The following is a 15,087-nucleotide window of genomic DNA, read 5'->3' as shown; positions in this document are numbered from 1 at the left end:
CCCAAATGCGCGTGCGTACCAGCTGTTGTCTGACTGGGAGACTAGGCGGGGTCTCTTCACACTGGTACCCCTAGTTCTCAATCCTTATCCCCCTTTCGCATGGTGTGAAAAGCCGTTTCAAGCAGTTTTCTCTGTTTCTGTCGTTTTCCTTCCCCCTTTCCTCCTTTGCACCTACTACCATTTAATTCAATTATATTTTATTTGTGTTTATATCTTCTCTCACTATAATGTAAACTATTTGAAGGTAGGGATTTTATCTATTCTGTTTACTGCTGTATCCCGCTGGCCAAAAACAGTGCCTGGACGGTGAGGCACTCAATGGGTGAATAAATCCACACCCTTCCATCTTACAGAATGACAGCATTTCAGAGCTGGAAAACACTGAGAAACTAGCTCCACCCTCTTAATGTACGGATGAGGACCCCGAGACTCCTTTCATTGACTTTTTCGTTGTGTTCCTAATGCCACTGCAGCTTATTTTCAAACTGAATAAGAACGTTAAGAACCCTGTGCGAATAGATGTTTGGGGAATTATTTTTTTTTAATGGTGATTTAGTTTTGAGAGAGAGCGAGCCAGCACAAGCGGGGCAGGAGCAGAGAGAGGGGGACAGAAGATCCAAAGCAGGCTATGGGCCAACAGCAGCAAGCCCCATGGCAGGCTCGAACCTGTGAACTGCAAGATCATGACCTGAGCCTAAGTCTGACACTCAACCTACTGAGCCACCCAGGGATCCCGATATTTGGGGAATGACTAACCAATCCTCAGTTTTTGCTGTCTCATTTTCAGAGCAATCTAGTATTTCCAAAAATTGTAATTTATGACAGACATGTTAAACTCAGTAGGCATTTGCGATCCACCTGTTTAATGACTGACCGAGACTAATCGACACATGTGAAAGGCTGGATGATGAGGCAAAATCCTGAGTATTGCTTGTAGGGCTGCCATAACAAAATGCCACAGATCGAGGGGCTTAAACAATAGAAGTTTATTTTGTCTCAGTTCTGGCGGCCAGAAGGCTGAGATCAAGGTGTTGACAGGTTGATTTCTTCTGAGACCTCTCTTCTTGGCTTGTAGATGGCAGTCTTCTCCCTCTGTCGTCACATGTTCTTTCCTCAGTGCACGTACATGTCTGTGTCCAATTTCCTTTTTTTTTTTTAAGGACACTGGGGCATATTGGATTGGGGCTTACTCTAATGTCCTCATTTAACCTTGAGTACCTCTTGAAAGACTCTATCTCCAGATAGTCACATTTTGAGGTTAGGACTTAAACATATGAATTTGGGATAGGGTGACATAATTTATCCCATAACATTGCTTTATATGAAATCCTTGCCCAGAGGAAAGGAATGACAGCGGGAACTCCAGAAAAGTAAAAGTAATTAGTCCAAAATGCCATTTAAACAGCTAACCTTAATAGGTGTACAATTTCCTGAAGAAAACTTCATGAAAACAATTTTTTAAAATGATTCAAAGTAATTTCTTTTTCTTTCAGCTCTCTTTAAATTACCTCAAAACTCTCTTCCCATAGATGTTTGCTGAGTAAATACCTCTTATTTTGCCCAAAATGAAGTTCACCAAAGAAAGTACCCTACACAAAAGGTTCTAATGTGTTTTTATTTATTAGAATTGTGAATAGTTAGTTGTCATCCTTCTATCATACATATACAGTGATATTCAAATATCTGATACTAACATAACTTACTGACAAATTCTAATACTGAACACAGAATAGTTCTATATTAACAATAAAAACAAAACCAGTGCGTTTATCTTAGAAAATTTAAATTCGGGCCATTATTTCACAATCTGGAAATCTGAGTAATCCAACTTTACGATGACTTTCTCATTCCTGAAGTTTGCTCTATCAATATGTGATTTGGGACTTCCTCTTGTCTCAAGCCATTCCTGCATATGACGAACTTTAGAGATGGGACCTTGCAATTGTCCTTGCACTGTGCCCTGGTCAGTGTTCTGGACCCAGCCAACCAATCCCAGCTTTTTACCCTCAGCCTAAGGGAAAGAAAAATATGAGAGAGAGAAAAATCCAGTGAGATTGAAAACAGTGCGACTACAATCTGTTGCCAGAATCTTGGCCTAGAATCAAGCCACTGAAACTAATTTGATATTGTCCAGAACAGTCAAAACAGAACTACAGCAAGGAGAATCTCATTGACCTTAACATGAAGAGTTGGCCACTTGACGCCATTTCCTTCTTCTACCCTATAAAACCCAGGCACTAGAAATTTTCATTATGTAATCAGTTTGGTTAAGTACTAAAGACTTAAGTACTAAAGCAAATCAGATGCTTTCAAAATGATTCCCTAAGGCTGATTGTTGTTAGGATACTGGGCTGTATCTTGCTCATTTTCCTTTCTCCTAATCAAGAATCTGGTGGGTATATTAAACAGAAAAAGCATGAAGTTATCTGATCCTTCTCTTTGTCTTTAGCCAGGACCACACCTAAACAAATCCAGATGAACGAGTGTCCATTATATCTTTAAAAATCGGGGTGCCTGGGTGGCTCGGTGGGTTAAGCGTCCGACTTCGGCTCACGTCATGATCTCACGGTCCGTGAGTTCGAGCCCCGCGTCAGGCTCTGTGCTGACAGCTCAGAGCCCGGAGCCTGTTTCAGATTCTGTGTCTCCCTCTCTCTCTGCCCCTCCCCTGTTCATGCTCTGTCTCTCTCTGTCTCAAAAATAAATAAACGTTAAAAAAAATTTTTTGTTTAAATCATTATTTCCTGGGCAACTCATTCCTGTGTTCTCACTATAGAAAAACTGTCTAACCCAAAGTCTTTATGTTACATCCAAAGCCTACTTTCTATCCTCCTCCTAGGGCAGGAAAAATCATATAGTGATTAGCCTCTGAACATCAAAGTTTCATGAGACTATATAACTATTAGGTTTTTATTTGATTTTCTTTTCTTCTGTCTAAATAATCACAGCACCTTTAAATTGAATAAGTTTATGAAGACCATCTAATCATTGTAGTTGCTTTTCTCTTAGCCTTTCCAATGTTCTTTCCTTTAAGTCATTAAACTGTGGAATGACTGAAAAACTGGGAAAGGTAGCAATGTTTACAGGTAATTTTTTTTTTTTGGTAAAATTTGCAAGCAGAGATATTATAAAATTTATTGTTAAAGTAACCTATGTAAATGGAAGGAATTGGGTTACAAAAGAAAATGGGAGTTAACATGATTGCGTGCCCAAATGCCAGAGTAGTGATCTAATAAATATGGGAAATTGCTGCAGTAGGCCAAAGAAAATGTTATGCACAGCAAAACCATGTTTGATGAGAAACTAAAGTATCTATCATATCAGTTATGTTCAAAGCAAAGACATGTTTGTATAATGAACAAAGAGGCTGCCGTCAAATAAATAACCAATTTAAGGGATACAGAGAAAATTAAGGAATGAAGAAAAATAGAAGATACCTACAGCACGCATTAAGTGCCAAAATGGTGGCATAAAAAAAAAAAAAAAAAAAAGAACAAAAACACAGAGAATGGATTTCAAGGAAGGACTACATCCAATTGACTTTGTATAACAATTGCACTCTTCTGCTTCAAATTAACCTAAGAGGGTTCGATATCCTTAGATCTTAGAAGTTACCTTATATGGTAACTAGATATAATTATATTAAGTTTTGAGCAGGAGTTTATAAAGTCACAATAATCTTTAAATTGCAATGTGATTTATCTGAACTCCTGAGAGCGGAAAAAAACACTCCCAAGTTTGATTGGTGTTGAGAATGGGAATTTCCTATAGGAGTTTCCTGTGGGTTTTATTTGTGCATTTGATTCTGTTCTTATTTTTTTTTAATTTTTATTTTTTCAATTTTTTTTTGACGTTTATTTATTTTTGAGACAGAGAGAGACAGAGCATGAACAGGGGAGGGGCAGAGAGAGAGGGAGACACAGAATCTGAAACAGGCCCCGGGCTCTGAGCTGTCAGCACAGAGCCTGACGCGGGGCTCGAACTCACGGACCGTGAGATCATGACGTGAGCCGAAGTCGGACGCTTAATCGACCAAGCCACTCAGGCGCCCCATTTTTATTTTTTCAAAAATTTATTTATTTGTTTTGAGAGAGGCAGAGACAGCACAAGTGGGGGAGGGGCAGAGAGGGAGGAAGAGAGAGAGAATCCCAAGTAGGCTGTCAGTGCAGAGCCCAACACAGGGCTTGAACCCACAAAAGCCTGAGATCATGACCTGAGCCAAAACCAAGAGTTGGATGCTTAACCAACTGAGCCACCCATGTGCCCCTGTTCTTATTTTTATTTTTAAAGTCTATTTATTTATTTTGAGAGAGAAAACAGGGGAGAGTCAGAGAGTGAAAGGGAGGGGCACCTGGGTGGCTCAGTTGGTTGAGCATCTGACTCTTGATTTCCACTCAAGTTATGATCTCACCGTTTGTGGGATCAAGCCCTGTGTTGGGCTCTGTACTGACAGCTCAGAGCCTGCCTGGGATTTTCTCTTTCTCTCTCCCTGGCTTTTGTGTGTGCGCTTTCTCTCTCTCTCTCAAAATAAATACACTATAAATACATACATACATACTTAAAAACCTTTTTTAAAAAAGAAAGAGAGATGGGGCGCCTGGGTGGCTCAGTCGGTTAAGCGGCCGACTTCAGCTCAGGTCATGATCTCACGGTCCGTGAGTTCGAGCCCCACATTGGGCTCTGTGCTGACAGCTCAGAGCCTGGAGCCTGTTTCAGATTCTGTGTCTCCTTCTCTCTGACCCTCCCCCGTTCATGCTCTGTCTCTCTCTGTCTCAAAAAAATAAAATAAACGTTTTAAAAAAATAAATAAATAAAAATAAAAAAGAGAGAGAGAGGGAGAGAATCCCAAGCAGGCTCTGCTTACCACAGAGCCCAACATAGGGCTTGATCTCACAGAAGTAAGACCACAACCTGAGTTGCTATCAAGAGTTGGACGCTTAACCGACTGAGCCACTAGGTTCCCCTATTCTGTTCTTATTTTTAAATGATAGTATATTTTTAAGTGATAGCATAATGTTGCTGAATCATGTTCAGTTTTGAATATCTATCTAAATAAATGAACAGTATTTGTTCCTAAGAAAATTACAGGAAGCTAATTCTTCCTCATAACCATATTCTGAAAACATTATTTTAAGGAATATAATCACCAACTCCAGTCTCAATCTAAAAAGAAAGTCCTCGCAGGGGCACCTGGGTGGCTCGGTCAGTTGAGCGTCCGACTTCGGCTCAGGTCATGATCTAGCGGTTTGTGGGTTTGAGCCCCGTGCCGGGCTCTGTGCTGACAGCTCAGAGCCTGGAGCCTGCTTCCGATTCTGTGTCTCCCTCTCTCTCTGCCCCTCCCCTGCTCATGCTCTGTCTCTCAAAAATAAATAAATGTAAATAAATAAATAAATAAATAAATAAATAGAAAGTCCTTTCAGATCAATAACCTAGACTTCCATCTTAGGAAACTAGAAAACGAAGATCAAGCCAAAATTCAAAACAAGCAGAAAGATAAAAATAATAAAGATTAGAGTAGGGGCTAATAAAATAGAGAATGGAAAAAAAGAGAAAAATCAATGAAACAAAAAGTTGGTTCTTTAGAAAGATCAACAAAAATTGCCAAACCTTTAGCTAGACTGATAAAGAAAAAGAGAGAGAAGTCTCAAATTACTAAAATCAGTAATTAAAGAGGGGACATCACCATCAAGCTTACAAAAATAAAAAGGACTATAAGGGAATATCATAAACAATTGGGTAGCAACAAATTACATAACTTAGATGAAAAGGGAAGATTCTTAGAAAGACTCAAACTACTGAAACTGGCTCAAGAAGAAATAGACAATCTGGGGCGCCTGGGTGGCGCAGTCGGTTAAGCGTCCGACTTCAGCCAGGTCACGATCTCGCGGTCCGTGAGTTCGAGCCCCGCGTCAGGCTCTGGGCTGATGGCTTGGAGCCTGGAGCCTGTTTCCGATTCTGTGTCTCCCTCTCTCTCTGCCCCTCCCCCGTTCATGCTCGGTCTCTCTCTGTCCCAAAAATAAATAAAAAATGTTGAAAAAAAATTTAAAAAAAAAAAAAAAAAGAAGAAATAGACAATCTGAATAGACCTGTACTAAACAAAGAGACTGACTTAGTAATTTAAAACTTCCCACAAAGAAAAGCCCAGGACTAAATGGCTTCAGAGGTGAATTATATCAAATGTTTAAAAAAGACTCTTTCACCAACCCTTCACAAATTCTTCCACAAAACAAAAGAAAACTCTTCCCAAATCATTCTATCAAGCCAGTATTACCCTCACATCAAAACTGGGCAAAGACATCACAAGAAAAAAAAAAAACAAAAACCCAAAAACTATAAGCTAATATTACTTGTGAATATGGATGCAAAACTCAACAAAACACGAACAAACCAAATACAGCAACATATAAAAAGGATGGCACACCAAAGAAAAATTGGGGTTTATCCTAGCAATGCAAGGTTGGTTCAACATAGAAAAATCAATACACTATAGCTTAAAAAATCATATTAATAAGCATGATATTAATAAAACAATGCAACATACCATATTAGCAAATAAAACAGAAACCGGATGAAACCAGATGATCACGTCATAGATGAAGGAAAAGCATTTGACAAAATTGAACACTCAAACTCGGAATAGAAGGGAACATCCTCAGCCTAATAAAAAGGCATCTGTGAAAAACCCACAGCTAACATAACTAATAGTGGAAGGTTGAACACTTTCTCCTGTGATCAGGAACAAGACAAGTGGCCCTTGCCACATCTACTTAATATTATACTGGAGGTTCTAGCCAGGGCAGGGAAAAAGAAATAAAAGGCATTCAAAGTGGAAAGGAAGATGTAAAACTACCTTTACTCACAGATGACATATCTCATATACAGAAAAATCTTAGGGGATAAACTCACACACACAAATTAGAACTAGTAAACAAGTTCACAAGATTGCAGGATATAAGATCAATATGCAAAAATCAATTGTATTTCTATACACTGTCAACGAACAATCAAAAATGAAACTAAGGGAACAGTTCCATTTATAATAGCATTGAATATAATACATTTCTTTTTTTTTTTATTTAAAAAAAATTTTTTTTAACGTTTATTTATTTTTGAGACAGAGAGAGACAGAGCATGAACGGGGAAGGGTCAGAGAGAGGGAGACACAGAATCCGAAACAGTCTCCAGGCTCTGAGCTGTCAGCACAGAGCCCGATGCGGGGCTCGAACTCACGGACCGTGAGATCATGACCTGAGCCGAAGTCGGCCGCTCAACCGACTGAGCCTCCCAGGTGCCCCGAATATAATACATTTCTTAGGACTAAATTTAACAAAAGAAATACCAGATTTACTTATGAACAACTATAAAATATTGTTGAAAGAAATTAAAGAAGATGTAAATAAATGGAAAGACATCCCATGCTCAAAAATGGAAGACAATATTGTTAAGATGACAATACTTCCTAAATTGATCTACAGATTTTTAGAAATTTTTTAAAATGCTTATTTATTTTTGAGAGAACGAGAGATAGAGTGCAAGCAGGGTAGGGGCAGAGAGAGAGGGAAACACAGAATCTGAAGCAGGTTCTGAGTTGTCCGCACAGAGCCCAATGCAGGGCTTGAACCCACGAACTGAGAGATCATGACCTGAGCCGAAGTCAGACACTTAATCAACCGAGCCACGCAGGCGCCCCATGATCTACAGATTTTAAGCAGTCTCTATTAAAATCCCAGCTGCCTTCTTGTAGAAATTGACAAATTAATTGTAAGATTCACATGGAAACATAAAGGACCCAGAATAGACAAAAATAATCGTGAAAAGGAAGAACAAATCTGAAGGACTCACACATCCCAATTTCAAAATTTACTTCAAAGCTACAATAATCAAGACACCATGGCACTGACATAAGGGGTGAGGGGACAGTAGAGAAAGATGGGCTATAATACTGCTGGGTCCTTTCCCTCAACAACTTTAATCTTTGAGGCTATCACCTCAATTTACTAAGACACAGGAATTTACACTGCATACTTGGTACCAAAGCTAATTGGAACATAGCTCTTGCTTTAACTTTTCAGCAGTTCTCTTTTTCAACAAGCACTTCATGTATGAGTATGAAACAGGGGGAACTGATCTGCAAGTGATTGGAAAAAGAGGTATGACACATACCATTCATATTTTGAAGATGCAGCATTGAATTTTCTGTCCCACAGTACCAGGACTGTGACACTTCTTGTTCTTCAGTCTTAACTCATTATCTTTGGGGTTGGCAATACAGTGGGAAGGCCTGATATCCTCTTACACAGACAGAAAGCAAACTGAGATTGCAGCTGTGTGTGCAAGTTGAGGGTAGGTGAGTGACATTAAGGCAGAGGTAGAGTCTGGCTGTCAATGGTTTGTTCATGTCCACAATTACTCTCTATTACTCTAGTAGGAATACTAGACTCCATGTTCAATGTTACCATTACTTACCCTGGGATACATAAGGTATTTTTATTAGAAAAGCTTTAGCTTGAAAAGGTAACTCTTCGGGGCGCCTGGGTGGCGCAGTCGGTTAAGCGTCCGACTTCAGCCAGGTCACGATCTTGCGGTCCGTGAGTTCGAGCCCCGCGTCAGGCTCTGGGCTGATGGCTCGGAGCCTGGAGCCTGTTTCCGATTCTGTGTCTCCCTCTCTCTCTGCCCCTCCCCCATTCATGCTCTGTCTCTCTCTGTCCCAAAAATAAATAAAAAAACGTTGAAAAAAAAAAAATTTAAAAAAAAAAAAAAAAGAAAGAAAGAAAAGGTAACTCTTCTTTCAAAGCCATAATGAGTAGGCAGGAATCAAGTGGGGGAATGGGGTAGATGGAAGAAATAAAAGAGGTCTGAAGAACATGCAGCAGCTGCAGAGGAAACAATTACATAAACTGCATAATTTACCAATAGTTCATCTAAATGCCATCTGACCAATGTTAGCTTTCCTACAAGAATTGTGATCTCGTTTGATGAGGCCACAATAGGGAGAACTGGGAAAGCCCTCAATTCCCCTGGGGAAGAGAGACGCTCATTAGTAAGTGTTTAGGTACTCTGGCACCATTGTCAGGAAAGACTGATAGTAACAGCAGATGATTCTGCCATTTACATTGTATTTCACTCACTACAAAGCATTTTCATACCCATTGCTCTACAAAATACCATGCGGCTACCAGACAGCCAGCGTCTCCCAAAACACATTTGTTAGGAACACTGTCTCTTGTTCCCATACACATAGCCTAGCTATGTTCCCAAAGCTTGTAGGCCACATACCTGAGTGTATTTGCGGAAAAACACCCCTTGGACCTTCCCAAAAATCTCATAATCCACTGATATCAGGGTGTCCCCTTCTGCCATGTTCATGCTCATACCTGTCAGGGACCAGAAAAGCAGAAAAGTAAAGGGCTCGGTATCTTATTCCAGGACCCCAAATCCTGAAGAAGAAAGGGCCATACCCACACGTCTCCATCTGTAACCCCTGCGACCTCTCCCTGACATCATGATCCTCGAACTTCAGAGCACAGAAGCGAATACGTGCAAGCGCGGATATTGTAAGTGACAGGAAATCACCCAGGCCAAAGAGCTTTGGGTCACAAATGCCCACAGAGGCCCCTGTTTGGGCAATTACCTGCTTATCCAACTACCTTCCTAAACCCATCTCTCACCTGGCTCCCTCTCCATCCCTTCCTCTTCCCACGGACCTGGTCCCCTCGGCCACCAGAATCACCTCCTACCAACATTTTAGGGGTAATCAAACTATGAGCACGCCACGGGGCCCTGTCCCAGCTCACCCTCCACGTCCTCTTGTCAGGCGCAAGGGACTACACCGGCGACCCGCACCCCAACGGTTCCCACAGTCCGGTAACCTCGGCGCCCGGAAGCCTAGAGAACGGCTCCTCCTTCGCTGTCTTCCATGCCCATCACCTCGTATGACCAATCAGAAACGGCGCCCTCGGTCCAGGGCCCGCCCAGAAGGCGGGATTTCCATCGGGCTAGTCTGGGAGCGCCGGTAAACCTTGGGTCCGGGATCTGTCCAGAGTCTTAGCTCTGATTCTACAGACACAGGCCTCCCCCCACCTCGGTGTCTAAGCGCACCCCTTTTCTCATTTTTCTCGTGGGGAGAAAGACACACGTGAAGAAGCACTTGAGATAAATTTATTCACTCAGTGAATATTTACTGAAAGCGTTCTGTGTCCCAGGCACATTTCTAGGTGGTTGACCTACATTAGAGGACAAAAAGGATCACTGACTGGTCGGGAGGAACTTAAATTGTGGAAGTGGGAGATAGATGATAGACATTAAATACCATAAACAAATAAATTGAATAGGACACATTGGCAATCCTGCATTGATTAAGTCTAACAGCATCATTTTTTTTTTTTTTTCCAGCAGCATTTGCTCACTTTGTGTCTCTGAGTTACCCTTTGGTAATTCTCACAATACATCAAACTTTTTAATCATTATCATATTTGTTATGGTGATCTATGATCAGTGATTATGACTCACTGAAAGCTCAGATAATGGTTAGCATTTTTTAGCAAAGTATTTTTCAAATTAAGGTATGGGCACTTTTTAAAGACATAATGCAATTGCATACTTAATAGACTACAATATAATACACTGGGAAAGCAATGCATATAAAAGTTATATTTCTATTTGATTCACTTTATCGCAACCTTCACTTTATTGCAGTGATCTGGAACAGAGCCCATGATGTCTCTGAGGTATGCCTGGTACCTTTCTGCCCTTTTTCTTTCAGTTCTCTTCAAATTTTGGGCCATGCCCAAGTCTGGAATTGGTAGCAAGGGAGATAAGTGAATAGAGAGGTCCCAACGGCAGTTATTTTTCCTTCTCTGCTTCTGGAAGCTGCCCATGAAATGCTATCTTACTATGAAAACTCCAAATAATGCTTATCTAAATCAACCAATCACAAACACAAGCAAAATAACCCATGGCCCTGGAATCACAATCGAATCAATCAATCTAAGCCAAATGACCACAATGCATGAATTTCTTTCCAGAAAAGGGAATTGTCAAGGGGGTCGTGGCTGATGATTGTTAAAAGCACAGTCATCTTGCAGGCATTTGAGTACAGCTATCCTTATGATTAAGAATGCGTGTGAAGGAAAACTGTGGTGTTTACTGTTCCTCTTTGGATTGCTTGTATACATTACATCCTTTCATAATATAAGACTCCATATGTGATTATTCCAGGAAGGCAGACTTGGCGAGGTGAGGTGGATTTGCAACAGAAGTCATAAAGATTAACCATTTTGCTTGTTCCCCCACTGAAAAGTGAGGATCCAGATCCTGAGGAATCATATAACCTTAGTGGGGGTGAAGGTGGGGTGGGAAGCAGGATTGAATGGTATACTTGGAATATTTGAAAATAATGCTAAACAGAGTGCCTGACTGATGTTATTTCTTTCTCTAAAATTCATTTTTAATGTTTATTTTTGAGAGAGAGAGAGAGAGAGAGAGAGAGAGAACAAGCAGGAGAGGGGCAGAGAGAGAGAGGGAGACACAAAATCTGAAGCAGGCTCCAGGCTCTGAGCTGTCAGCACAGAGCCCAGTGTGAGGCTCGAACTCATAAACTGTGAGATCATGACCTGAGCTGAAGTTGGACGCTTAACTGACAGAGCCACCCAGGCGCCCCTCTAAAATTCATTAAAAAAAAAAAAAGACAAAAAAATCCCAAAGCAAAACAAAACAAAAAACTAGTTTCTCTATAGAATTAAAAAAAAAAAACAAAACTATGGTCTACTACATATGGGACATACGTAGAATATACAAAGAAATATACAAAGATGAATGATATATAATTTTGTCCTCAAAGAATTTATTTAGGGGGTGCCTGAGTGGCTCAGTTGGGTGAATGTCTGACATCAGTTCAGGTCATGATCTCACAGTTTGTGAGTTTGTGCCCCGCATTGGGCTTGCTGCTGTCAGCACAGAGCCCACTTCAGATCTTCTATTCCCCTCTCTCTCTGTCCCTCCCCCTCTCGCACTCTCACTCTCAAAAATAATGAATAAAACACTTAAAAAAATTTTTAAAGGGTTTATTTAGTATAAGGGATGAATATGCATGCAAATAAAGCGTACAACATGCTCATCAATTCCACGACCGTCCACTGAGAGCTCATCATGAGTCAGCCCTGTCCTGCCACAAGGACAGAAAATATCTGAGAGCACAAAGGAGCAAAAAGATTCATTTTGACTGGGAAGATTGGGAAAGTGTTCTTGAAGGAAGCAGTACATCATCCAAGGTTACACAACCACGACCAGTAAGTGATAGAGCTGGGATTTACTTCCAGCAGTCTGAGTACAGAGCCCACTCCCAGAAATGTTACGCTCTCCCACCTTCCAGTGCATGGAACTTGAGGCAAGTTAGTACTGCTGAGATAAGAAGGGGGGGGGGGGGGGGGGGGCGGGGAGTGCAAGTAGTCAGGTGTGGCTGGACCAGGGGAATCTCAACCCTGGCTGAACAATAGGACATTGGGGGAAGCTTTTCAAAATACCAATACCCAGGTCTCACCCCAGAAATCGCTTTCCAGGGGGAGTCCTAAAGCTCAGCCAGGGCTGCTATCCACTGGGCTAGACTCTGGAGAGGCAGGGCTGGAAAGGTAGACTGGACCTCATCTGGCAGATCCAAAAACCACGTTAAATTATGTGTTCCAACTTGAAGGGGAAAGATAAAGAAGGTATAAGTAAAGATATAGGTAAAGAAGAAGCCACTAGGTAGGAGAATGATGGGGGTCAGAGGTAGTAGGATAACTGCTCTGGCAGCAGCATAAAAAATGAGCTTTGGGAACAGATGTTGCAAGCAAGAATAGCAGTTAGGAGAGTGATGCTGTCTGAATGAAAACTGAGGAAGAACTCACCAAGGACAGTAGAAATATAAAGGAACAGTCACAGGGGCGCCAGGACAGCTCATTTGGTTTAGCAACCGACTCTAGGTTTCGGCTCAGGTCACGATCTCATGGTTCGTGAGTTTGAGCCCTGCATTGGGTTCTGCGGTGTTTGAGCCTGTTTGGCATTCTTTCGCTCCCCCTCTTTCTCTGCTGCGCACACACACACTCTCTCAAAATAAATACATGTAAAAAAAAAACCAAACAGACAAGAAAGAAACAGTCATGTATGAGACATTGCAGAATAAATTCAACAGAACCTGCTGACTAGTTAAACAGAAGGGGGGACCAAAAGGGAAGGAGTGGAAGACGACACGCTATCAGCATGAAGGAGAACCCTGGACAAGAAGTAGATGGGGAAATGGGGAGATGATCATGAGTTTGTTTTCTGTCATACCGAGTTTGAGGTTCCTGAGGAACGCTCATGTGCAGGTGATACACGGGCTGTTGGAAATTTGAGTCTGTAACTAAGGAGAGAGTGTTAAGGTGGATATCACTTAAACCTAGGTGAGACCAGAAATGTCAGCATTTGGTTGAAATCATTAAGGAAGAGAATTTCTGGAACTGCATATATATGAGAAACGAGAGGGCTTTGGAGAACACCAAATTTGGGAGGCAGGTGAGGAAAAGACATAAACGTCAGAGACCTGGAAGAAGATGGAGGAAACACATGAAAGAAGAAACCAAGAAGGCACCAGAGCAAGTGAGAAGAGAGTTCCAAGGGAGGGAAAAATCAATGATGGCTGATGAATAGGCTGAAGAAATAAATAGCTTTTGTCTTTGGCTATCGGGAAGTCACTGGCAGCCTGGCAGTTAAAGAAAATGGAAATGGTGGAAGCCAGACCACAAAGGACTGGACAATGAGGGCAGATGAGAGAATGGGGACCGCAAATGTACAGCTATCTATTAAGAAGTCTTGTGGAGAAGAGGAGAAATGAAGGGGAACCTAAGATGAGAAGCAGCAGGTCAGGGGAAGTGAGGTTTGTTTTGCAGGGGAAAGTTAAACATAGGTTAAAACCAAAGAGAAGGAGTGTGGGGGTAGATACAACTTGAAGTAAACAAGATGGAGGGATAAAGTGATGGAGGCAATTCCTGGAGGGTACTGGAAGGGACTAATTCAACAGAACTCATGCGAAGAGAAAGATTCTTTTCCCTCAGAAACAAGAGGGAAGGAATGCAAGATGGAGGGGGGCACCCTGGGAAATTCTGGCAGACTGGAGGGGAGCTGTAGGAGTTGATGACAGGCAGGCCAGATGCTGAGATAACTGGGACCGTCGGAGTAGCGGGAAATGCCTGAAACTGCATATATAGAGAAGGCAGTAGAATCAGCTAGGAAAGAAAAGAAGGAATCAGAAAGGACTGCCCTGGAGGGCCCACCAAGGAATTTCTCTGAAACATATAAAGCTGTAATATGACATGTTGAAGCATTAACACCGACTACTGCTGTCCATTTTATTTCCCATGTGCATTAATCTTTTGAGTAGTTACAGGAAAAAAGTAAACTGCCTGTTTCAAACAGCTTACACAAATGAACTGAAGCATGAAGACAAATAAACGCTCTTCTAATGTTAACAAGTTATAGAATATCATTTAGTGTTGAAACCAAGTTATACAGATTATTTTCGATCTGGTAGTTCACTTTATTATCATTACACTTGGCTGAGTCACTGTTGGGCCCCACAGAGAGACAGCCAGAGTTACCACGTGAGAGTAAAACATTATATCAAAATAATTAGCTTGGCTACAAAAACTACCTCGGAGAGATACTGACTAGCAAAACCTAGCCAAGTTGCTAAAATTTGACCGCAAGTTCCACACTAGTGGGGAAGAAAAGCACAGATGGACAGCCATACCTGGGGCCCGTACAAAGCAGCCGAGCGTGCTAAGAAAGGCTATCAGCAGGCCCACTCCCGCTAAGTGGGCGGACACCGGAATCCTGCGGCAGAACGACTCCAAGGCACATCTAGGGGCTCTGTCTTTTGCCAGAGAAGGGCACACCCCAGGGTCTGGGAGCATCGTTCTCAGAAAAATACAAGTTCTTTGATGGAGCCCCAGAAGAGCCTCTCCCACCCCCTCTCCCGTTCCCCAAGGGCAGGGCGGGACAGAGCTGCAGAGTTGGCGGGACAGCGGGTCAAGTGACACTCAAACTGACCACACCCCCCTCCCCCCGCGGGCGGCT

General features: G+C 41.9%; 1 protein-coding gene across 2 annotated transcripts; it reads right to left on the bottom strand.

The window, feature by feature from the left end:
* Positions 1–1,597: 1,597 nt before the first annotated feature.
* Positions 1,598–14,943, bottom strand: ACYP1 (acylphosphatase 1). Of its 2 annotated transcripts, XM_049612467.1 has the most exons (4): positions 14,762–14,943; positions 10,164–10,220; positions 9,274–9,371; positions 1,598–2,011 (listed from the first exon to the last, which is right to left on the bottom strand). In XM_049612467.1, exons 1-4 carry the CDS (start codon positions 14,922–14,924, stop codon positions 1,796–1,798), a joined length of 534 nt encoding a protein of 177 aa, XP_049468424.1. In that variant the 5' UTR covers positions 14,925–14,943; the 3' UTR covers positions 1,598–1,795. The 2 variants fall into 2 exon arrangements, with proteins under 2 accessions (XP_049468424.1, XP_049468425.1); XM_049612468.1 differs by lacking the exons at positions 10,164–10,220; positions 14,762–14,943 and adding an exon at positions 9,792–9,889.
* Between the last annotated feature and the right edge of the window lie 144 nt (positions 14,944–15,087).

Source organism: Panthera uncia (genome assembly GCF_023721935.1).
Source record: "Panthera uncia isolate 11264 chromosome B3 unlocalized genomic scaffold, Puncia_PCG_1.0 HiC_scaffold_1, whole genome shotgun sequence".
Classification (NCBI taxonomy): Eukaryota; Metazoa; Chordata; class Mammalia; order Carnivora; family Felidae; genus Panthera; species Panthera uncia.
Note: the sequence above shows the minus strand (reverse complement) of the source record. Positions and strands in the feature narration are given on the sequence as shown.

Excerpts from the sequence above, each read along its gene's own strand:
- ACYP1 (XM_049612467.1), bottom strand. The coding sequence starts at position 14,924 with ATGCTCCCAGACCCTGGGGTGTGCCCTTCTCTGGCAAAAGACAGAGCC. Across the intron at positions 9,372-10,163 it reads TTTCAGTAAATATTCACTGA|GTATGAGCATGAACATGGCA; the intron begins GTGAATAAATTT and ends GGTCCCTGACAG. Across the intron at positions 2,012-9,273 it reads TTTTCCGCAAATACACTCAG|GCTGAGGGTAAAAAGCTGGG; the intron begins GTATGTGGCCTA and ends TCTTTCCCTTAG.